We start from the raw sequence: 23,655 nt of genomic DNA, 5'->3' as shown, positions 1-23,655 counted from the left end.
AGCAGGAAAAAAATTATCTCCATTCGTTCCTGCACAAGATGCACAGGAATGATGTGATCTGATTAAGATTCAAGAGGGAAATAAGTTTGGCATTTATTAGCATGACTTGCTATTCACTGGCTATTTCTGTTGCTAACCAGTGTGCAAAGGTAAAACCTTTTAGTTCCACCAAACTCAAGCTTTATCCTAAAAATGCAGGCTTTAAAACAGGCAGGTAGAACTGCTGGCTTTGTAGACCCCTGCTCACACAGTCAATCACCTATTCTTTAGGCTGTATATTCAACTTAAAGCCGTCTGCAAACAAACCTCAGCAGATGGTACTACACTCTGTATGGCTCAAATGGTGTCAGTTGGAGCAATTAACCAGCTGTCTCCCCAGGACACCTCAGCAGTTCCTCAGATGCTGAGGTATTGCAAGCATAAGGCACTTGTCCGGTACCTCCACAATCCGATCTCCAGTTTTCAGTGTTCCATTTTTGCCAGCTGGGCTGTCTTCTAGGATGTGCTTGATAAAGATCCCTCTCATCACTTCTCCATTACTCAGGCGGCTCCCCATTCCCCGTCCTCCAACAATGCTGATCCCCAGTGACTTGCTAGGCTCTCTCCAGAGTTCAACCCTGTTGTGACAAAACAAGGACCAAAACAAATGAACATCTGTTGTGATTATGACAATGAAGACACCTGGATCTGCACAATGTGTTAAAAACATTCAGAAGTAACTTCTTTCAAAAGATGTGTCTTTCAGCTGAAGTTATCTACTGAATTGCTCAGAAGGTCTGTGTCTATTGTTGTTGATTTTATTTTGGATTCTAATCAAAACTTTGAATCCTTCTCTTCATCCTTCTCCTAGAGAGTCAGCCTATAAAGGCAAATTTCTAAAGCACTCGAGAAACTGCTAGCTTGCAGGGGTTTAGCCGAATGGCAGTAATAATCAACCATGAATTACTCCTGCAACACACAATATATATAAGTGAAACACTCTTTTGCTTTCTCATTCCTCTTAAAATATATGGCAGGTTTCAAAATTTTTGAATTTCAGATGAGATTTTACACTGTGCAACTAGACCTGCACTTACTTCCTGGGTTGGTTCCAGTTACTGAAAGCTGCATTTTGAAGTTCACTTTCTTCTCCTTCCCCCTCTTCACGTTCTGGAAGCTCAGGGAGTTCTCTGCTATTGAACAGAAACATGCAATTAATTTTTAAATCACTAGATTTCACTGCAACAATTCATGTATTGGATCATCCTGCCAGTATTAGAATTTGTACACGGGGTTTGTGTAAGGAACTTCTTTTTCAGATGTCTGTTAGAACACATACCATGTTTGGTGATTCCCTGTCTACTTGTCTGCTATCAACTGACAAACACAGACTAAAAGACTGCATTTTAGAACTAGAATTGAATGAAATTATTTACTGTTTCCAAAATTGAAGAAATTACGACAGCAGCATTCAAAACCAGTTACTGCTTTTGGAGATTAATTCAAAGAAAACAAAAAAATATTAGTCACTTTGAATAGCTTGGCCTGTAACTGCAATGAATTTCTGAAACTTAAGGAAAAAGACAGCATAATTCATTCTTCCCAGTGTACATTCTGGAAAGACCATAATGCCAAATTCTCATGTTGGAAGCACTGAGTCCTTGTGGTAATACACAAATCATATTGCATGGTGTTTAACAGAAGTTCAGGATTGTTGGTGTATCTTTCTGGCAGAAATCAGAACTATGAAAAATATGCTACTCTCTCTGGGAAACTTAGCGGCCGAAACCCAGCTGCAGTATTATCATGTGGGAAATTCTATCTCTACTAGCCTTGTTTGATTAACTCTAACCAAAACAGTAACCACGTGGGACCTAACCCCTTTTATCCGATTATAGTGCTTTAAGAGATGTGTGCTGTCTGTGTAACAGAGACACTATCCAATCACCATGTAGCTAGTCGGGTGAACGAGAGTCTATAAATTGGGATGTATTGTAAACCATAAACGGGTCTCACTACACACCATATTGGCGTATGAGTGATTCGTCCGGCTCCAGTGAAGAGCCCGCCATGGGTCGCGACAAGGATGAGGCAGTGTTCAATCTCCTTTTTAAGTAGATCAAACATTACAAAACAGCCTCATAAAAATGTCTGAAAAATTTGCTAGGCAAAGCCAAAAAAATATTCTAAACAGTTTTTTATTGTGATGGCTGCTTGTCTGAAGAAAAACATTCATCTCTCAGCTATTCTTCTAAAATGTAACTTATATATAAACACACATATAAAACTTTCTGAACTGTGCAAAGGGTATGGAAAGAGTTACATTTGAGAGCCCTATGGGAGAAAACAGTAAGTCCTTTTACTTACCTGGCAGTAGGTGAAGGAAAAAGTTCAAGTGGCACAGCTCCTTCTGTGTGTTGTCCCAAACTGGCCCTGTACTCATCTAAATTTTCTGCTGGCACATACGTAATACTGCAATAAAATGAGACATGATTAAAGTACTATGAGGACTGCTGGTCCTACCTTTGGTGGGTATGAGGAATGGCTATGAGGAAGCCACTCCAGAGTACTTCATACAGTCACTGACTTCAAAGCCACAACTCTAGTATTTTGCAAGTAAAGAGTTATATGAATTCTTTGTGGCTTTGCAATGAATACACACTTATGATCAAATTATGTAGGTGGACAGCACATCGTTTTCTGAGGGCTGGCCACTCCATTTTATGTAAACGGTGCTTGAACAGCAACAAGAGTGTAATAGAGACATCCAGCTTCAGTCAAAACAGAGGCTCCTTGTGCAAAGACAAACTGAAGGACCTGTGAGATGTAAAACACCATTACCATCCTAAATGCTGGCTGAAAATGCTTCTGGAAGTTGTTTTGCAGGAGATTTTGTACTTTCTTGAATGGTTCTGCATCTATTTTAGGTTTCTATGCTTTTGGTGAAAAATACTGCAAGGGTTTGGACATACAAATCTGTTACAGCTACACCACAGGGAGCAACCTCCTGCTCAACTTCTTCCTCCACTCCTTCATGCACTTCCAGCCAGCTTGGGAGAGTCAGGCAGTCATGTTTCATCAGCCAAATGACATGCAGACTTCTGAAGTTCTGGTGTAACTCAACTGTGTTTGAATGCCAGAAACAGAAACGGCCCAATAGACTGGGGAGAGGGAAACAAAGAGAAGGAGGAAAGATTAAGGCATGATGAATATTTCTTTAAAAAATTCCATCTAAAGGCAAAAGGACATAATGATCTGAACAGGGCTACTTAGAGAGCCCTCCTTTAAAGATGTTTTGCCTTCTTAAAAACCTTTAGTTCTTTGATAGGCAGCTTAGCTATCAGAACCAAGTCTCTCAAGAAGTAAGGCTGATGGAAAAAGAACATAAAAGAAATAAAAAAGGTTATTTTCCCATCCATCGCATAGTTAAAAGAAATATGAACAGATACGGAAAAAATTTTTTTCACTACTTTACAAGGATGTGTTAGCTGCTGAGGAGGGACTCCTTCAGCTCTGAGTCTCTCACTCACTTGAAGCCCTCTCCTGTCTGTCATTCCCTAATTGGAGTCCTTTTTTGTTTGTCACTCACTGACCGTCACTGATTCTCCTTCTCACTGGTTTTCTATTGATACAGCAAGCAGCAGAAGGCAAAGCAAATAAACTTTTTTATAACTAATGCTGTCTGTCCAAAACACTTGACCAAAATTATCATAAGGATCACCTTTATTTACCTTTGTCTGCATCCAAGCATGTTCCCTACCTCCTCTCATATCTACCACACCTAGAAAAGTGCAGAAGAGATAGTCATTAAGAAGGTGCCAAGGGTGCTAAACAAAAGGAGCTCTCCAGTTTTTTTAATGGAAATTTCTACATCAACCATACTACCACCAGCTTTTTTTCTTCCTTAAATCTCTTCTGCTTTGCCCTTTTGTCAAACACACAAGCCTTACGTGCTTGACACAAATGTCGCATTTTGAAGTGCTGGCAAATTAACATCCCCTAGGGAATAAATACTTGGCTCTTATCTGTCTTTCCTGAGCACATTCCAACACTGGGAAACATACAAGACACGCAGCAGTTATTCTGTGAAGCCCTAGCAATGAAATGGACAGAAGCAAATGGGAAAAGAGTTTTTGAAAATAATCGGTACTTCGTCCCTGCCATCTCCAACTCCAAATGAGTTCAACTATAGCAAAGCAATGGCATCATGGTCGCAAAACTCTCACAGGGCAAATACTGCTGCCAAAGTACTACCCACTAGGCCCAGAAGAATACCTTTCCTCTAAAAAGGCTAGAAGACATGCAAGATGCAATTCAGTGAAATAAAATTTATCATTGATCCAGTTACATTCATCAGTTTCATCCCAATCAAATTAATAAACTTCCACCCTACAAAAATAAGTAGGAAATAACGCGTTTTCCCTTGAAAGACAGCTGCTGTAAAGAAACGAGAACTCCAAGCAACATTTCTGCTAGCTAGAATATCCTTCATGCTAAACTGCAGCTGGAAGCTATTGTTCAAAGTATGGAAAGGAGAATGGGAGGATCCTAAAAAGGAAACAGGTATGTCCAGATCCAGCGTGGATGTAGATGATAGAGTGTGATGACTGATAGTAGAGTTTTTAGCATCTTGCAGCTCTTGTCCAGATCTTTTGTATAGGAAGCACATCACAAACAATTATGCAGGGTCCCAAGGTCCAAGGGAAGTAGCAGCCCTTACCTCATACTTCTGTGTAACATCAGTGTTAGAGATCAGCTAAGGGGGAGGCAAACCATATGCATTCCATCTTCTGGGATACCCTGTTCTTTTGCATCATAGGAATGATTAACCAACATTGTGCTGGGTCCTTCAAAAGGTACAGCTCAAAGACTGCTCAAACAGCCTTATATGCTATTAACAAATGCCTCCCAAAAGCTCTCTTGGGTAAGTTTCCTTTTCTGTGTACAGCACAGGAACTGAGAAGAAAAGGTTCACATGACCATTTGTAAAAATGCACCTAAAACTGAGCAACTGAATTACCTAATTGACTTCCACAGATGGAATTTCAATAGTATCACTGGGGCTTGTAACATTTCAGCTCTCTGGAAAATTACATTATTTCTCTTCTAGTTCTTAACCATAATTCTATTTTTGCCTGATTTTAAGCACTCAAAGGAACATTCAATATGTTTAAATTATTAATTCTTATCTACAATTAAGCTTCAATAATGCTTGAGCTACTTCATAAATACAAATCAGAATACTTACTTCCATTCTGCATAAACAGCACAGAAAAGAAATTACATGCATCAAATATATGAAAACATATATTCTGTGTAAGAGTTCACTTTTGTTTCTTGCTCAAGATTTCAAAAGTTTGGTTATTAGCAAAAGTTTCCATAGCTGCTCTTACCAGCTAAGCTGTTACGTGGTGTCACTGTCCTCATCCTTTCTCTCCTTTGCATGTTATTATTGAAAAGTTATTAAAAACGCCTAGCTTTGCTGTAAATTAGAGTTCTAGAAAACATGGACACCTCAAAGACATCTTTGCCAAGCAGCTCTCTGTCCTGCTTCTGCCTTCTGAGGCACACAGGAAGGTCAGATTGTACTAAAGACTGGATTTATAGCTGCCAAGAAATTTTTCCCCGTTTAGTATTTCATGGGCAGACATCCCACAGTTATCAAATCCACCACTTGCTGGATTGTTACTGCAGCTTGAATCTTGGAGGTCACAATGAGGTTTGAAGATATCCAGCATCATCCTGAACAGCTCAGTATGTGACTGGAATGATGAGGGGCCCAGAACAAGAAGGCTGTTGGACTCCTCTGATCAACTCTGTTGACCCTTGTGCTGTAAAGCTGAAATAAAAATCCACCCAGGTACCTGAATGGTTCATCTGCAAAAGGGACTGATAAAAGCCTTGATATGGTGACAGGGAAGAAAGTAACAGAAACAAGTGCCAGGAAATAGGATGAAGACACAGAGCACAGGAAAAAAGTAAATGACTGCTCTACTACTGTGTTGCATCTCTTATCTGCAAGAGAAGTTAAAGTTCAGTAATTTCAAGGGAAAGTGTATGCAAGGTTTAGTAATTTTCTCTCTTTCATAGCTGTACAGCTTGAAGGAGAAAGTGTCCTAGTTCCTTTCTTGACAGCTACAACCACCCTCCTCCCCCTAGAGGTACACACTAGCAATGAAAGCAGTGACAATGGAAACACCAAAGGGTGTACGTATGAAAATACCTTGTAAACAGAACACGCATGCAGTACAGAAGAACATTTATCACATGCTTGACTGAACAACCACACAAAACCTTGAAACACCAGCAAAGCAAATAACGAAGTATGGAAAATGTTCAAGACAAATTACTGTCATTGACACTTAAGGTCTGATTTGTACCTCTTTACACACAAAGGAAGTAAAATGTAAGTGCCACAGAAAATGACACTGAGATTAATCCAGATATCAGTACATTGTACCCAGGCCAATTCTAGCAGTAAACCCTGCACAAACACACGCTCTCACACACGCACATGTTCTGAGCACATCTGGGGTGGCTGTCATAGATGAAGTTTAAAAATATTAGCAGAAGTTTTAGAACACAGGTGTTTTCATTCAGTCTTAGGAAGTATGCTCCAATCTTCAATTTTAAACCCACATGCATATACAGATGTATTTAAACACACACACTCTCATACCTTTTTAAAAAATATATACATATATATATATAGAACCACATGTGCAGCTACATGTGCATGCACTCACACACACAGATACACACACAAAGACAGAATATGTACCTGTATCTGGATATATCCCTGACATTACTATGGATGTCATGAAAGCACGGAATGATTTTACAGACATGTTGCAACATAGAGCCATAATGAGTTTCTGAATCGCCAATACTCACACATAACAGAGGGCCTGATCATCAGCAGGTGCTGGAGAAGATCTAGAATGTGAAGCATATGATGCAGCATCTTTTTACAATGGTGTTAACAAATGTCCACGTCTCGTGCTGAATGTGAGAGCCATACTTATGTAGTTAAAAGTGTGAGCTGCTTTTTTTTTCTTCTTTTTCTTTCCTTTTCTGTACCTCATTCTACCTCCACTTTATCTCCCCCAGAAAGCACTTGCTCTGTATTACTCTCTATAGCACTGATTATTACGAAGCATGGAAAATGGTATTGCAATCTATCTTTTATTTCTTGACCTGGAATTCATCCCCACACTTTAATCAGGTGAATTCTGATTCAGCTCTAATTATCCGACAGATGTTACAAGCAGCTGCTTCTCCACACAAAACCCTGGCTATTATACAGAAATACAAGAGCTCCTAGTAAGGTGGAGTGGGAAGGGAAACAAAATGCATTCTGGTAAGGCCACACATCCGATTTTCCATTTGCAAAGGGGAAAAAAAAAAAAAACTGAACTCGGCTTGCTTCTTTTTGAACTGTTCAAAATCAAACTTCCTTTAACAAGATGAAACAAAACCTTTATGTGGCAAGTAAGAACAGCTTTATGTTCTCTCAGCAAATAACGTTTGCCACTGAAGCACAGCTCTGAAATTAAAATAATTCTGCTTAATCACTTTTGGGGGGAATCATTGTCCTGGCTTCCCAGAGGTAGAATCATAGGCCAGCCATGGTACGCTGGTCATTAGCAGGTTCAGGTCAGCCAAGCGCTGAAGCTGGGAAGAGTAAAAGCCAGGGCAGCTGACCCAAGTTGGTTCAGACATGTATTCCATACCATAAACGTCACACTCATTATAAAAGGGGAAGTTTGCTGAGGAAGGGGTTCCTTCCCCTTCTCGTCACCATTCCTGAAGGAGCTTGCTCAACATTCAACTCCTGAGAACTGTTTTCCCTTTTTTTTTGTGACTGCTGAACTTCACTGGGCTGAGTAAAACTTTGTATACTTTATATTGGCATTAGTATTAATATTAGTTTTACTGTTTCATTAAATCTGTTTTCATTTCAACCACGGGTCTCCTCTCCTCTTCCCAATCCCCTTCCTGGTTGAGGAAGGGTAAACAGACTAATCTTAGACAATCTGCTACCCATAAAAAGCTCAGTCTAAACACTAAAGTGCCAACTTTGCAGCCCTGTATGCAAAAAGAGGAATGATACCTAGATGGCCACACCTGAGTGCCTGTGCACCATTGCTTCATGAGGAACACATTGAAGAGACTCAACTTGCTTATTTGAAATGCTGGCCCTTAAATCACAAATCTCCCATGGTGATGCACTACATTAGGCCTGAAATGACATCTGTGTAGCTGCGTATCCATCTTAGCAAACAGGAAGAACTACCACGAGATAATGTTACACATTATACACAGCTTCTGATTTGGGACGTTACCCACATGTTTGTATCATAGTATTTTCTGGGATCCTATACTGCTCCTGAAATTAAAAATTATGGAAAAGTTTAATTATGATGAATAGTTTTGTATCAAAACTATGTAGGCTCAAAAAAATTGTCCTTATTCTTGCAAAACTCCTTTAGAAGCTACTAAAGGATTTGGTCTTCCAGTCCTTTTAAGTGCAGAAGCTGGCTTCACTTTAAACTCTTGTAAAAGGAAGGCACCAAAGAACATAAATATAAAATGAAAGACAAAAATCTTAAGAAAGGATATGAAGAGCAACTCCCCCCACTTCTGTGAGATCTTTCTGAAAGGGGATGCACTTTTCTCTGGAAAACCTGAATATCTATGTCTAAGTCAATATTTTGCTATTTCTGACAAATCTGCAAAAAAGTCTAAGACTACAAAACAAAACTTATAGACACATAGTGTAAAATGCAGCAGCTATAAAGGGACAAGCACAAATAATGGACACATCTGTGTTTGACCACATAACTAGAGTTAAGTCAAAAGACTCCTCCCGGAAGAATGGTACTGTAGCATTTTTATATTGAAGCAGACGTACACGCACATGCACACGCACAGACCAACTGATTTCAGTTGTGGTAGCAGGAATTATAATACAGTTTGAAAGCCTACAATAATAATCAATGCCACATTTTATCAACACTGACTCACGCATATTCATGACAGCATTAACAGTAATATGATTCTTTCTATGGGCATATCTCATACTTAAGCCTTCATTAAATCATAATCCTAAATGCACAACAGCTACGGGGCTGACAAACATACCACCCACAGTGAAGATACTTTGCCTACCTGTTTCCAAAATACCAGGTCTCTTCAAATCTAGAATACTTCCGGGAAAGAACAGAATGCCCTGCAGTCCATTTTGAACTGACAGAAACTATACAGTTACCTGCCACTGCTCTGGGATTGAGCTGATCCCTTTCAAGGCCACCCTCTTAAATAAGAAGAGGCTTCTATCACCAGCAGCACCGTTAATCCCATTTGCAGATCAGACCCAATCCATGTTACCATGGGTTTGACAAAAAAGCTTCTAGATTTTTGGAGCTGTAAACCCAGCATAGGTGTGTCTAAAGCACCATCCACAACCTTAGGAACAACCTCATTTGTAGGTGGTGCATGTGGGCAGAGCTAACTCCACAACCAAGAGAGCTGGAAAGAATTGTACTTCTAGGAAAGGTTAAATTTCTGTAAATTGAGTGAACTTGAAAAGAAGAAAGTTTCTCACCAAGCAAGAGGATTTTTCAAAACTTGTATTAATTACTGCAAGTTTAAAGTAGCACTCACAAGAGCAGATTATTTATTTATTCGTATTATATATGAAGGAGAAACAGCTCCTTCATATGTACTAATAAAAACTTGGAAGTGACTTCACAAAACAGACTGTTTCTGCTGTTTATCATAGACGTACTGAAATTTTTTTAAGTATTACTCTTCTGTATTAACATCATGTCATACTTTCCATCTAGCAGACAAAACCAAAATCCATTACGAAGATCTCCATCAAATGAAATCACTTGTGCAATGGTCAGAACAGTCTACCTTTGAAAAAAACCAAACACCTTGAGGAAATCCTTAGAAAAATCATAGTACAAATGCAAAACTCTGACTAATCCCATTCCTTCAATAAAATCAGGCAGGTACGTAATGATGATGATTACTAATAATAGCAACAACTTTTCTAAGGACATCCAAAGCCTCTCACACAAGTGATTCTATCTTTCATCCCATGAAGCTGTAATCTGAAAGTGAATTATAGATCTGAAGCTGTAACTTAAAGGTAAATTCATGTTATAAAAACAAACAAAATTTTAATTTAGAATTCTTGCATAACTAACCAAATATTGATTATTAGCCTCTTCCTACCAAAATTCATCATCTAGCTTTACCTACTTTATATCTGGTCCGATGAGTGAATGCCTCCTTAGCATAGCCCGGGCTTGTGCATTGGTTAAGTTAGTGGTTGACTCTTCATTAATGGACAGGATGCAGTCCCCTACACCAATCCGTCCATCACGACTTATTGAGCCTCCATGGATGACGCTGCGGACTATCATTCCTGAGCCATCTTTATTGGAACTTACTGTCATCCCTATAGTGAAAAACGCATGAAGCAGTTAATAACGTCTTTGAGTCCCAGCTCTGAGTGCCAAGAAAAAGAAGTGTAACCTGGCGCAGAGAAGGTTAAAGCCAGCCAGCCGACCTGCCAATGTCAGCAAGCCTATAAATGTTGCTCTTATTCTCCCTTGCATTTCCTTCTTTTCAAGAGACAGCAGTTACAAATCGCAATCAGAGCATCTTTACTTTACCTTGCATCATTTTACATACCAGGTTCAATATAAAAAAAACAAAGACAGTGGAAAATATAATAAGAAAATAAACAAAAAAGGTAATGAAATTGTTTCTAACACAATTAAATTTATCACTCTTCTGGATTCACTGAGTTTATACACCACATTTCAGTTTAGTTTATGATGTTTCACTTTACAAAGGAGTTAAAATGATTAAGCTGTGAATTAGGAGCATAGGGCAAAGAGAACTATACATTTATTTTCAACAGAAAGCCTGAATCAGATCCCACTGAGATAGCAGTTGCCTTCCTGCTCTCCTAGGCGGGCCAGAGTTTAGGCGCATTCTCACTTCTGTAGGCACTCACGCACAATTGACGCATAGAGTCTACTACTTGAGTTACACCATGATCCCCCACTGTGGCAGAGTAAGACACTACTTCTCAATCTTTATACACACCATTTAACTCCACTTTCTTTTCTCTAACGGGAAAAGAGACAGAGATGCTCCTCCCCCACGGGGACTTGTAGTGCTGGGCTTCACGAGTCTTTGTGACTGTTCATACACACATGAGTTGTCACTGTTATTTCAAGGGCAGTTGGTGCTCATGAAACCAGCCTTGATGACAGTTCCAAGAAAAAATGTTCTTCACTAAGGCAACGGAAAGGTAGCTGAAGCACCAGCACTCTGGACATCCACCCAGTGGACTGCCACTATCCTGTTTTTCTTCTTTACTAACAAAATGAAGCTACTGAAGAAAGAGCACCTTATAGAGGAATATATACTTGAAAAAGAGGCAGTGACTATACCATTATGTGTTCTTCTGGTTTTGCATATGAACAGCAGGCTAGCAAGCGCTGAGAGTGCAGTTGTGTATCTGCAAGCTCTAACCTTACTGTTCAGACTGTGAGTGGAAGGAAGATGACAGCTACCAATGCAAAACCTCCAAGGATACTGACTATGAAAATATTCTAACCTTTTATGTACAACATGTCAACAGAAGAGAGAGGTGATCACTTTACTCTGTGATTTTACACCTTGGAAGACAGACTGGATGAACAGAGTTTAGAAGGCAGTTGTAAGCCCCAGGCTGCCCAGACTCAGCCAATGATACAAACATCTGCCTATCTATCTGACTCAGAATAAAAATAAAATAACTTTAATCATTTAAGGAACAAGATCCAGATATTAATTTGCCCTTTTTAGGACTTCTTTCGGAAAATAAAAATGTCTTAGTGTTGGCTCCTCAAACCCACTTGTAGTTAAGATCAACATAGCTGTCTTAAAGTATGAGAAGGTGGCCCTGACTAGCAAGGAACTGTCCAATAAGCTTCCTAGACATGGAATACATGTACCTCACTACTTTGGTATGTGGAAGTCGAGATTTATCTTTTGGTGAAATGGTAAAAGCCATCTTCACGTTGGTTCTTTTTATTAAACTGATGAAAGAATATGGTATTACCATTGACTGGAGATTTGTATTTATGATTTCCCAGCTAACGATGTCAACCGTGGTCAGACATGATCTAAACACGGGTGTATCAGACTTGTGATACGGACACACAATTCCACTGATTTATCGCCTTGCTGTTAGAAAAAGTAAAGGTAAACTGTCTGTCCGCTACCCTTCAGATTAGCAATGTTACAATGTTGAGCACGTCTCAGATGGCACTTCCAGGTGCTGTCCTGAGGTGGATATCAGCATTTACACTTATGCATTCCTTCCAACAACCACCTCTTGACAGATCAGCTCACTGAGGTTACACAGTCAGATCTGACTGTAAACATAGCTCTGCAACAGAGTGGTCTCTGCCAGAATACAAGCAGCATGCACAGAAAAGCAAACTGCCAAAGAAACAGCTGAAATGGGGTTTGAAATTCTGAACCTGACTTTGCTGCTTGGTTAAGCCAATAATAACAGCATTATTGAGGCTAGTGTAATTGCAATTTATAAATACACCAACCCTAGTCTCTATGCTGATACCCTCATTACAACAGATCTGCAAAGCTGATGTCAAACTTTGGACAGCTACAGTTTCAGGTTAAAACTGCAAATGTTACTATCATGTTGCCAAATGAATTGCACCAGACAACGGCTTCTCAGCTGTTGCATGCGAGTGCTTCACCCTCCTACCTTTTAAAAAATTACAATAAAAAGATTAGAGCTCCAGCTGTGGCTGGATTTGAAGAGCTGTTGCAAGCTATGGGTGACACCATTTAAAAAGAAAAAAGAAGTCCCAGTTCTCAACTGAAATAATTGATGCAGCTGCAGCTTTCAGCATCATTCACAGCTCTTGATTTCGCTCCTTTTGTAAATATGAAAGTTAAAAGCAGTGTAGTCATGTGTGTAAATTGGTCACTGTGTCCAGGCAGCTTTCCAAGCCAGAGCACACACAGACGGTAAGAAGAATACCATCAAAAGCCAGAAGAAAGCATTATTTACATTCATACTATGTACACTTGAGCAACTAGTCTTACTTTTCATGCATTTAATGTCTGTCAACGTGTACCCTCTCCCAAGTTTGTATTTTTATGCTGTATTATGCTTGACATGAAATTTGCTTTATATGTTCACTGCACTTAGAATACTCACAGACATACATGGAAAACACTGCTCCATTGAGTTAGGAGGTTACTGCAAACAAAGCTTTTTTAAAAAACCCAAATGCCTGAACTGCACTGTGATCTACGTTTTATAGAGCATGTCAATGAGGCCAATAAAGGCAGTAGATACCTTTCGTATCAGAAGTTTAAACTTACACCCACATCAGCCTTACCTACAGCTTTATATTTTGGGGAGGCTGATTTAAAAATAGTATCAGTTCCTGATCCAGTTTGGAGGCTGGCTGTACCACAAAGAAGGTAGACTGAGCATCCACCCATCAAAGGGCAGTTTATCCCAGGCAGAAGCACCCATTGAATTAGAGCATCACAGCACGCCACCCACCTCTGCAGAGTGGTGGCTGTTCACAAAAAAGGAGACCATGCGATGCTTTCAGGGTGCTCTCTGTGGGCAATCTTAATGCATTTGCAAAGTCATCTGAAACAGCCATAGCCCACACAAACTCCTGCCCTACCAACACCAAAGTCTTCAAGGATGTTCACTTGGCCACAAGAAACAGTACCAGGAGCCTAAACCTAAATAAATGAACATACCCGCCACAAATGGGTGAGGGGCACCACTGCTTCCCACCACAAAGCCTTCCTGCACTGACTCTGTGGCCTGGGAGGACTCTATACCCATGCTCCCCCTCACACTGCCCAGAAACACCTGGTCTCTGCACCAGAGGCCAGGAGAGGACACTGAAAAATGTCTGCATCTGTTGCACCTGTTAGCTCCAAAATGTCCTCTTTTCAATATGCTCACAAAGTTGCAGAGTGAGGATATTTAAAATTCTGAAATTCTTTACAAAATTATCTACAATTATAATATCGAGCTAAAAATACTGCCTATTAAATGTATCAATGATCTGACTTTCAGGAATACTGAAGCACTTAAGATGTAAGTACAAATATATAGCAAGGAAGTGAATAGCTTGTTTAGACCCTTTTGACCACCCTCAGAAAGCAAGATCATTTTGTGTTTACAAACATTTCAAAGTCTAGTCTGCTGCTTTTTGACCAAGTGTTCTTCTACAGCATTACTTGGCTATATCTCAGTTTTCCACTATCCTGTACAAAATGGATACACATTAAAAACCAATGTATTAAAACTGTTCTGTTAACATATAAGAATGACTATGGGAAAAGTAAAATTGTCAGAAAAACTGGACTCTTTTGTGATCATGGTGACAACAAATGGATTCACTGCCATCATAGCCAGATTCAAGAGCAGCAAAGAATTAATACCCTTCTTATGCTCTCCCCACTAAAAGGAAAATGTTCAGTCCTTATTAATAAAACAGGAAACATATGAGAAAAACAGAAAGCCAGGTTTTTGAACAGGCTACAAAAAAATGTTATCTACCTTACCTAGACTTGAATTGCCTTTTGCAATAGTGATAGTCTTCTCATACAAGTTATTGACTGAATCTGTGGTTATGGAACTTCCCTCCGAAGATACTACACATCTCTTTTCCATTAAAAGCACTTGTTCCTAACACAAGGGAAAATAACATCAGTTCAGAATACTGAGATAAAAATACAATTGGACATACTGCCCTCAACTCATCTCACCTTATACAAAAGCTAGGTGCATAATTAATACAAATTCCTTATACAGACATTGGAAAAGTCAGTCCATCAAAGATCAAACCTACATACATGAGGTTTCTGTTTTCATTCAGGTACTAAAACAAAGCTACCACAAAGTATACTCTTAATTTGGGTACATCAGTTACACTCTTAAAATTAGTGGGATGAATTCAAGAGCGCTTAGGACTTTTTTACCACAGTGGTCCGACAATCTGCTAGTGCTTAAAATAACAAAACTGGTAAGAAATTGTGTCTCTTAAGAATTTCTTAATAATTCAATGAATGAAAGAAAAAAGAAACATGATACAGTGACTGTCATATCAAGGACTACTATGTTGGCACACTGGGGCATCACTGTCCATGAGCTGAACTGTGCAGGCTTGCGTGAACACCAGGGTGCAAGACTTTCACACCATTCCCCCTTGGCTTTCTAGGTCTGGTTTCCATCCGTGCCCATCTTGCACCCATGCCTCAGCAGAGGTTAACAGGGGATTAGACAAGACCCCTGGCCTGCCCAGCAAGTACACTGTGGTCCAGCAGCATCTACTGCTGTGAGGTGTGAGCAGACTTTTATATACTCCTGTATCACCAAGCTCTGGGACATTACTGTCTCGATGGCATGAATTATCTCCTGGTTTGGATAAGTCTAAATCCCTAAGTTTTGCTATCAGCTACCACATCTGATGGACGTTTATATTCAAAGAACCGTACATGGCTGTTGGGCAGTATCAAGTTCTGTAGGAGATTCTATGGTGTAATATGGTCTTTCTGTAGTTTTGTTTTTAATTACTTTAAAAAAAAATAAAGTCTTTACTTTTCCAGTGGGATCAAGCTGCATGCTAGTGGCAAGGCTTATACTAGGTTCACTTTCTGCTGTTGTCTGAGATCCAGTCCATGTTGCTGTATTTTCACTTTCATTTTGGTTTATATCCGAAACACCAAAAGGCAGAAGATCCTTTTCAGTAAAACCAGCTGAAGTTTCCAGGCTAGTGTCCACTACGGAGTTTTGTTCTCTCACATTCTGTTTCAGATCCATGTTGTACAGGTTCTTGTCAGATATAGAGGAATCAGCTGAAGCATTTGAACATTCTTCTACAACAGACTGTTAGATAAAGGAGGCAATGAACATTCAACATTTTTTACAGTATATTTTAAAGTATATTTCATGCCAAAATCTTAAAAAGAATCTAGTCTCATATAATTTAAACTTATTTGTTTTAACATCAGTGTCTTCACTAGAGCCCTACAGGCATTTTGCTATAAAATTTACCTGATTACCCCCTACAATTTATTCTGTTTTAAAATACAAGAAATCAATGAAAATAAGTTATGGTTGAAGGCCAAATTCTCATTTGATACTCATCAATAACCCTCTACTAACTTCAGCAACTTAATGTCCACTCATACTCTCAAACCAGACATCAGTCCAGCAAGTTAAAGCATCTATTTATCTTTCTCACATGGAAGAACTTAGCAAGACCAAGGTCTTTACTTTCAGAACACTCAACAAGCAGAGAGAAATTTCAAGCAGCTCAGACAATAAGCATACAATCTCATCTTTCATTTAACCGAGTAGAAAAATCGTTAGATATCCCTTCCACACAAAGAGTGAAAATTAACAACTCGGTCAAATCTCAGCAAAAATGAACATGGAAGTTTTGAAGTGTGACAGCAATGAAATACAATGATGCAGTTACGTAAGTAGTGTTGTACTTATTGCAAGTATAACAGTTATGCCTGTAGTACTAGGATTAAGCTCTCTACACGAAATTTCCTTAGACTGTCAAGATTCCAAGGTCCTGCATTTCAAATATTTTGAGGGATTTCAATAATCTCAACCATCAGGAAAAAGAAATCTTCAAATATTCTTTAACTGATCTTTCAAAATAATTTTAAAAACCTGTAAGCCATTAGATATTAGAAAGATATATCAAGGACTCAGAGGTTGGACTTAGAGGCTCTCTATCAATATTAGGGATTTTTCTCTGAAATACAGGAAATGTAGTCACAAAAATGTCTGCCTCTGTCTGCCTAGTTGTTATCCACTGAACCTATTAATTCTACAATTCCTTTTCAAAAAACCAGGGAAAACATCTTTCCCAAGACTTTGGGATATTTTCTAACATTTTGAATCAAGGGTCTTAGAATTAGTTTTTCTCATCTTTCATGAAGCGCATATATGCTTATTCTGTTCCCAGACAATCACCAAAAAACGTTCACCTTTCACCACATAAATAAGTGGTTTAAGTATCATCTGTGAAGATAATTGAGCAAAGCCTAAATACAACTAATCTGCATGATGTAACCAATGAAATAATTTCCTACCTTTTGGAGAACAGAACACTAGGACTACAATCTATTTAAATTATCTTATAAGATTTCAAAGACAGCTGGGACATATATTTTAAGTCTATTTTGTAACCATTTCCAAATTGTAATTCCAATTCCAATTTTAATTCCAAATTGTAATCAACATTTACTCCATACGCCATATATACATATTAGAGTTGCAGTATAAGCCCACTTTTATTTTCATTTCTCTTAAAAAAAAGCCAATGCCATAATTTTTGACGACGAACACGATTTCAGTAATTTGTAACTACAGCAACACGTGGCCTCTTTGGACAACCTGCATTACTTTGACTATTTTTTTAATCACCTGTTTCAAAAGTGACAACAAAGGCATTCAACTGCCCTGCTGAAATAGCTGAAATACCTCTGCATTCCTCATTTTTCATTTTCACTGCCTTTCACCCACTTCTAATGTCTTTTTTTACCAACAGATTTTCTATGTTCACTACATGAAGTCAGTCATAGCTGCAGAGTATAAATTGTTACTTTACGAGAACTTAATACTCGGTTTGTACTCGTGCACAGAGAGGAACACTGAAAAGTCAGAACCATAATCTTTTAAAAAACCATGTAAACCCAAGCCATCTTTAAGGCAATGCTGAAAATAACTTAAGACTTTCCAGAGCCTCAGTGTGATATAGAATGTAAATCCAGCCTCTATCTCATAAAATGCTTCTCAGCATGCAAAATGCATAATCCATTTAAGTAACAATTACAGAGTTAAACAATGCAATCTGTCTCACTGGCACAGCAGAGATGCGCTCTTCTGTGGATTAGGAGAAACCATTAGAAGACTAATTTAGCTCTCTAACCAGTGACTTCTAAGAGATGAGCATATTCCAGATGGAGTGAAGGGAGTTACTGCAACTCAGGTGTGGAGGAAAAAGCAGCAGCTACACTACTCAAGACCACAGACTTCTAACATTGTAGAAAAGAAATCCCTACAGTGTTGCTTTCAAAGATGACTGCTACAAGAAATTACTTGGAAGATTCTGGATTAGCAAAATAAATCTATAGATTGCCAGGAAAAAAGAGCATGAAACACCATGGAGAGAAACAAAACACCAACTCTGATGGAAACAATCAAGTCATTATGGGTACGTGACCAGCCAGAAAGAAGATACCAATCTTTATAATATTCTTAAAGAATTTATCTTCATTTACTGACTTAAAATAGATATTACTATCAATCAGAGGTTTGATATGTACAATTTTACTTTTACAGTACCTCTGTGAGCATTTCATTCAAGAAATCCGTAAATGAATTAGCAAATATGAACTATGAAGCATAAAAACAAAGCTTAGGATGAAAACTTACTCTTGCTTTTCATACCTATAATATTGTAGAATAAAGCAGCTATTTTTTGTTATCACTCTTTATTATGCTCTAAAGTAATAACAAGCTTTTGTAGCAGACTGCTCACCACACCTTTAGCACTATGAACATCTCATTGTACTTTATCTGACCATACAAAACACAGATCCAAGCTATTAAGCTTGTAGCTGTCTCTGTTCAACACATCTGAAAGATACCAGCACTACCCTAAATAAAACTGCACTTTAACCTGATAACAAATAGTCATTTTGAAGCAGAATGACATAAAACATTTATATCTAATAACATAGCCTTCTCATACTTATAATCAAAGTCTGTTGTCAATAAAACCATCCTCCTTTTTACCTTGGGAGATGACAATGGAAGAGAGAAGCTGTAGTTCAGCTGACCGCTACAGGCACTGTCATGCAGAGCTATCATTGAAGCCTGGAAGACGTCACTCTCTAGGGAATACTGTGACTCAAAGGTGGACTCATCCACTAGATCTGTCTCGCCGGAGTCCACCTAACAACAAAAGCAATTCAATCAGCCAGGCTATCTGTTACCTTCACACCACGTAAGCCCCAAACACATGCACCTCAGCCGCTACATACTGACTGATATCTTCCTTCATTTGTTTTTCCCCTCCATGTTTTACACTGAATTTATATTTGTGCAGCACAGTAGGAAAAATTTCTGCTTCCAGTTACAATTCACAAATTCACATTACTACATCTTCAGAGGCTGTATATAAACTGAGAGTCTCAACCGGCATGAGTTGCAGGGCTGAGGCAGGCTCATGACTGTTAACCCGACTACAAGGTGTTGGGAGAATTCTGCTGTTCTCCCTGATGCCAATATTTTGATTTCTTAAGGGCTTTTTTTTTTTTTTTAATTTCCTTTTACAAGAATTAGCACCGAAAAAATACTGAGCTGAGCTTCACCTGTCAAAAATGTTCCCTCCACATAACTTCACAGGTTCAGGTTTTTTTAAAAGGCTATAAAAAATAATCTTCTGAAAACTGTAAAGCTTTCCAATACATTTGTAAGAAAAAATCATGACATGATTTTTTTTATGATTTCCAAAATATTTAACATTTGACAATAAGACTAATATTGTCAATTTTCCTCTCTTATATGAGAAATAAAATTTTAAGAAGGGTACCAGACATGAATATGGGCAGTAATTTGTCTTTTCATTTTTTTTCTTAAATAATTTTCTTTTTCAAGACGCATTTTTCTTCTGGCATTTGAAAGTATGTAAGTCCTAAAAGACATACTGTACTTTGGTTATAATTTCATCCCGCCTGGCAGAGCTCAAGAAAGCAGCATACACTACCAAAAAATTATCAGTGAGTTCAGAGCCATGACTATACCATAAACTTGTATGAAGCAGTCAAGTGCACCCCTCTGCAGAGGTAAGATCTAACTTGTTTTTCCAGCCTCTGTGGTTAAATCTCACTATGAATTCATTCTGTCAGATTCACAACAGCAATAGTGACAACCTGCAGTGATATAACATACTGATTCCTTTTGGGGGTACAAATGCTCCATGTTTTTAATTGTCTCAACACTAAAGACTTAACAGCTTATTAAAACTGTTCCTTTGGTGTCACTTAGCTCATCTTCTGGAAAATGCAGACTAGTGTTACTGAAGCTATGCCCTAAAAAAAGGATTGCAGAAAACAGGGACAGACCTATAGAATCAGAGCGTAGATTTATCTGCGAAAAACAGTGTCTCACAAGTGCAATCTGCAAACACACCTTCAACTGGGTGACTGCACATTCATTTTCATATTTTGCACATTTAATTAGACAGTTGACAGAGTTGACAATTTAATCATACTATTATCTTCCATATATTTTCATTGTTCTTCCACAATTTTATTTTTATTTGAATCACAGAGAGAAGTAATTTTTTTAAATACGTATGTTTTAACCTGATCACTTTGACGCATCTTTAATTAAAAGGTATTTACAATATATAACCTGGCTTCCTTACACTTCTCAATGAACAGAATAAGGCATATACTGCTATCAAACTACTTTACCAAGGTAACAAACTGCAGGGGGGAAAAAGTCTTGTTTAAAAGCAAATTATTAAACCCAGCCTGTCATTTGCAAATGTGAAAAAATCAGCAAACATACTGGAATCAGTAATTCAGAGATTTATACCATGGAACGATCCATTTCAGGGATTTTCAATTTTGCTTTTTTCTAATGAATTAAATTCTGGTGTTTAGTAGAAACTGCTTTCCTATTCATGGTCCCAGAAAATAAGGGGCAAATAATTTCAATATCAGATGCAGATCAGCTCAAACACCCATGAGAAGATACACTCACGAAATATTTACATTCTGGTTTTGGGTTGGGGTTTTTTTGTTTGATTTGGTTTGTTGCTTTTTGTTTTGGTCTGGTTTTTTGTAGAGTCCTATTTCCTTTGCCTTTTTCATCTGGGTTCTTATTGGTAACTTCTGGGCTACGTAAGGCACTGAATGCTCAGGTAAGCCACATTATTTGTACTAGTGAACCTTATGACCTTGCAAATCTCATAATCACTGATTGATGCTGAAATCTACAGAACACTATTAGGAGGAAGCATTTTGAAGACGGACAGCATTCCTTGTAAGGCTGACTTACATGCAAGAAGACAGTTCCAAAAACTTTGAGGCAGAGAAGTGATGTATTATGATATACAGATGGGGAGATTTATTTACAAAATAAACCATGAATATTTCTCTATACTAGGTGAGATTTTCAAAGGGATACTCAGTGCATGCAAGGAGGAGTAGGCATGCGCTTCGGAAAACCTTAGCAAAATACTTCCTTTTTTCCCTGCAATTAACATATCACAAGCCAGATTAATAGCTCATGCAAAGAGTCAAAACCTCCAGATTTCTACCATGTGGGGGATCCATCCCAGCTGTGGTGGATGAATAATGTGGTGTCAGTAAACACTAAAAAATAAGCATGAACAGTGACAAAGCAGCTCCTTTCATTACAAAATGGAAAGACTTAAACAATCTTTGGTAAGTTGGGCCACTAACCAGAGCCAGCTCAGCATGGAAGAGGGCTGCATCAGCTGGCCCCTCCTCCTCAAGTGACTGGGAAGTGTAGAAAAAGCAATCTTCCTTAGCAGAGACATAGCCCTCCTCTGGTGAAAGCTGCAGAAAGAAGGAAGCTCTGAGTTGGATGAGTGGCCAGGACACAGGGTATGCAGAGTGCATTATGTCTAGGGGTTTAGAGAAGCAAACGAAATCCAAATGTGGCTAAGAGAAAATTTCAATCATAGTCACAATATTGGGTAGGTAAACAGACAGGTTTGTTCGTTTGTTTTTCAAATCTAACTGAATTGCTTCAGCTTCCTATCTCATTTTACATGCCCAAGTAATGAAAAAGGCCTATCCAGTTATACCACAGAAATCACAGCTTTGTCTGAACTAATTTTCAACTTCTGCTCTTTTTAAACATGTATCAAAACTGCTATCAGAGCTGCCACCAGGGAAAGGTTATACCACAGAAATCACAGCTTTGTCTGAACTAATTTTCAACTTCTGCTCTTTTTAAACATGTATCAAAACTGCTATCAGAGCTGCCACCGGGGAAAGAGCCTAACAGCAGCGGCCTTCACAACCTTGCTAGCTGCAGAGTAATCTTGTTAGCAACAGGAAGAGTAGATTCACTGTTTGTGTTTTAAGACTGTATCTGCCAGGTGGAACAGTCTCAAGAGGACAAAACACAATTCTGACTATAAACCAGTAGCTTTTTCCAATATAATTTGATGCTAGGTGTATTCATCCAGTACTGCAAAGCCAGTGATTATTCACGATGTTTAATTTATTGGCAAGCATAATACATGAAAAATTGAAGTGCAAATTCTGAATGTTTAAAAACTGCTGGTAACAGAAACAAAACCCCACATGCACTTTCTCTTCTAGAGTGACATCTTCTTAAGCATGAAAATGTTGATTTGCAAGACATTTTAGTGTGTAACACAGTCTCCACTACAAAAACAAATTGAACAAAACAAGTTTAAAAAGTACCCTCTTGCTATGAAAAGCCAAGTATCAATTTAAATGTCAGCCGTTCCCTCCCATCTGCTCCACAAAGATGTACTAAGAATGAAAATTCGATATCTGCATGCAAAAGGCTCACAAGATTATAATTTAATGAAAAGCAAAAATGAAACCCAAAGACTGCACTTGGGTTTAAAAATATAGTGAATGGTATCTTCCTCGTATGTACGCTACTCTACTGATTTAATTTGAACACACTAGGACACTAGTCCAAGCATCCTGACTGATACGCTGTCTTGGTAATCCTAGGTCTCCTTCAGCCTCATTCTTCTAATTGTTACAGACTATCTTTTAAAATCAAGCCTGAAATTATTTATGGCTGTATTAACACAACCTGTTTGAGGTATATGAACTGAAGACTACTCACCATTGTTTAAACATAAAGTGTACGGTCTAAATACAAAGACTGTGTATGTACTATATCTGGCAAAACAAAGGAATAGGCAAATTCCAGGCAAGCCACATAGAATCTACTCTCATTCAGAGAATCTTGTAAAGGGCACTAAATTATGCCCAGCAACTTGCCGCCCTGAAAGCCTGTGGTGGTTGCAAGATAGTACATAGGCCACTCCTACACTCAAGGAGATACAGGAATCAAAGTTTCTAGAGGTTTTGAGCCACCTGGCTGTACCCCAAAGCACACAAAGCATATCCAGAAGTGAGCATCATTGTGTAGCAGCTTAAACAACATGAGAAAGTACCCAATGAATTCCCAAATCCTTACAGGCAGGGGTTTGGCAACTCCTATTTTAACTGTTCCTGTTGGTGCTCCTTTCAGTGCTTGTACTGCTTCCTCCAGGCAGCTATTTTCCAAGTCGATATCGTTGACAAACATAAGCCGATCACCAGGAAGAAGTCTGCCATCTTGCCCAGCCACACCCCCAGGAACTAATGATCGAATCACAATTACTGTGTTTGCTGGATCAACAGGATCCTAATTAAATAAAAGGAAGAAAACCATTTCATTTTATTTACTCTTTTATGTCGAGAGGCTAATTTTTATGCATGAGATTTCAAAAACCAAGGTTATTAAAAAGTTGGAGCTCTACTCCACACGAACCCTCAGCAGGA

General features: G+C 38.6%; 1 protein-coding gene across 1 annotated transcript in view; it reads right to left on the bottom strand.

Annotated features, from left to right (window-relative positions):
* MPDZ (multiple PDZ domain protein) overlaps positions 1–23,655 on the bottom strand; it is an 85,368-nt gene that overhangs the window by 29,636 nt on the left and 32,077 nt on the right. Inside the window, exons 16-24 of the mRNA XM_010143201.1 lie at positions 23,309–23,518; positions 21,556–21,672; positions 18,875–19,033; positions 15,656–15,943; positions 14,620–14,743; positions 10,252–10,450; positions 2,347–2,451; positions 1,077–1,169; positions 440–617 (exon numbers count right to left, since the gene is read on the bottom strand). Coding sequence (XP_010141503.1) covers positions 440–617; positions 1,077–1,169; positions 2,347–2,451; positions 10,252–10,450; positions 14,620–14,743; positions 15,656–15,943; positions 18,875–19,033; positions 21,556–21,672; positions 23,309–23,518 — 1,473 coding nt within the window. The remainder of the gene's footprint in view (positions 1–439; positions 618–1,076; positions 1,170–2,346; positions 2,452–10,251; positions 10,451–14,619; positions 14,744–15,655; positions 15,944–18,874; positions 19,034–21,555; positions 21,673–23,308; positions 23,519–23,655) is intronic.

This window comes from Buceros rhinoceros, unplaced genomic scaffold (assembly GCF_000710305.1).
Source record: "Buceros rhinoceros silvestris isolate BGI_N320 unplaced genomic scaffold, ASM71030v1 scaffold7829, whole genome shotgun sequence".
Taxonomy (NCBI): domain Eukaryota; kingdom Metazoa; phylum Chordata; class Aves; order Bucerotiformes; family Bucerotidae; genus Buceros; species Buceros rhinoceros.
Note: the sequence above shows the minus strand (reverse complement) of the source record. Positions and strands in the feature narration are given on the sequence as shown.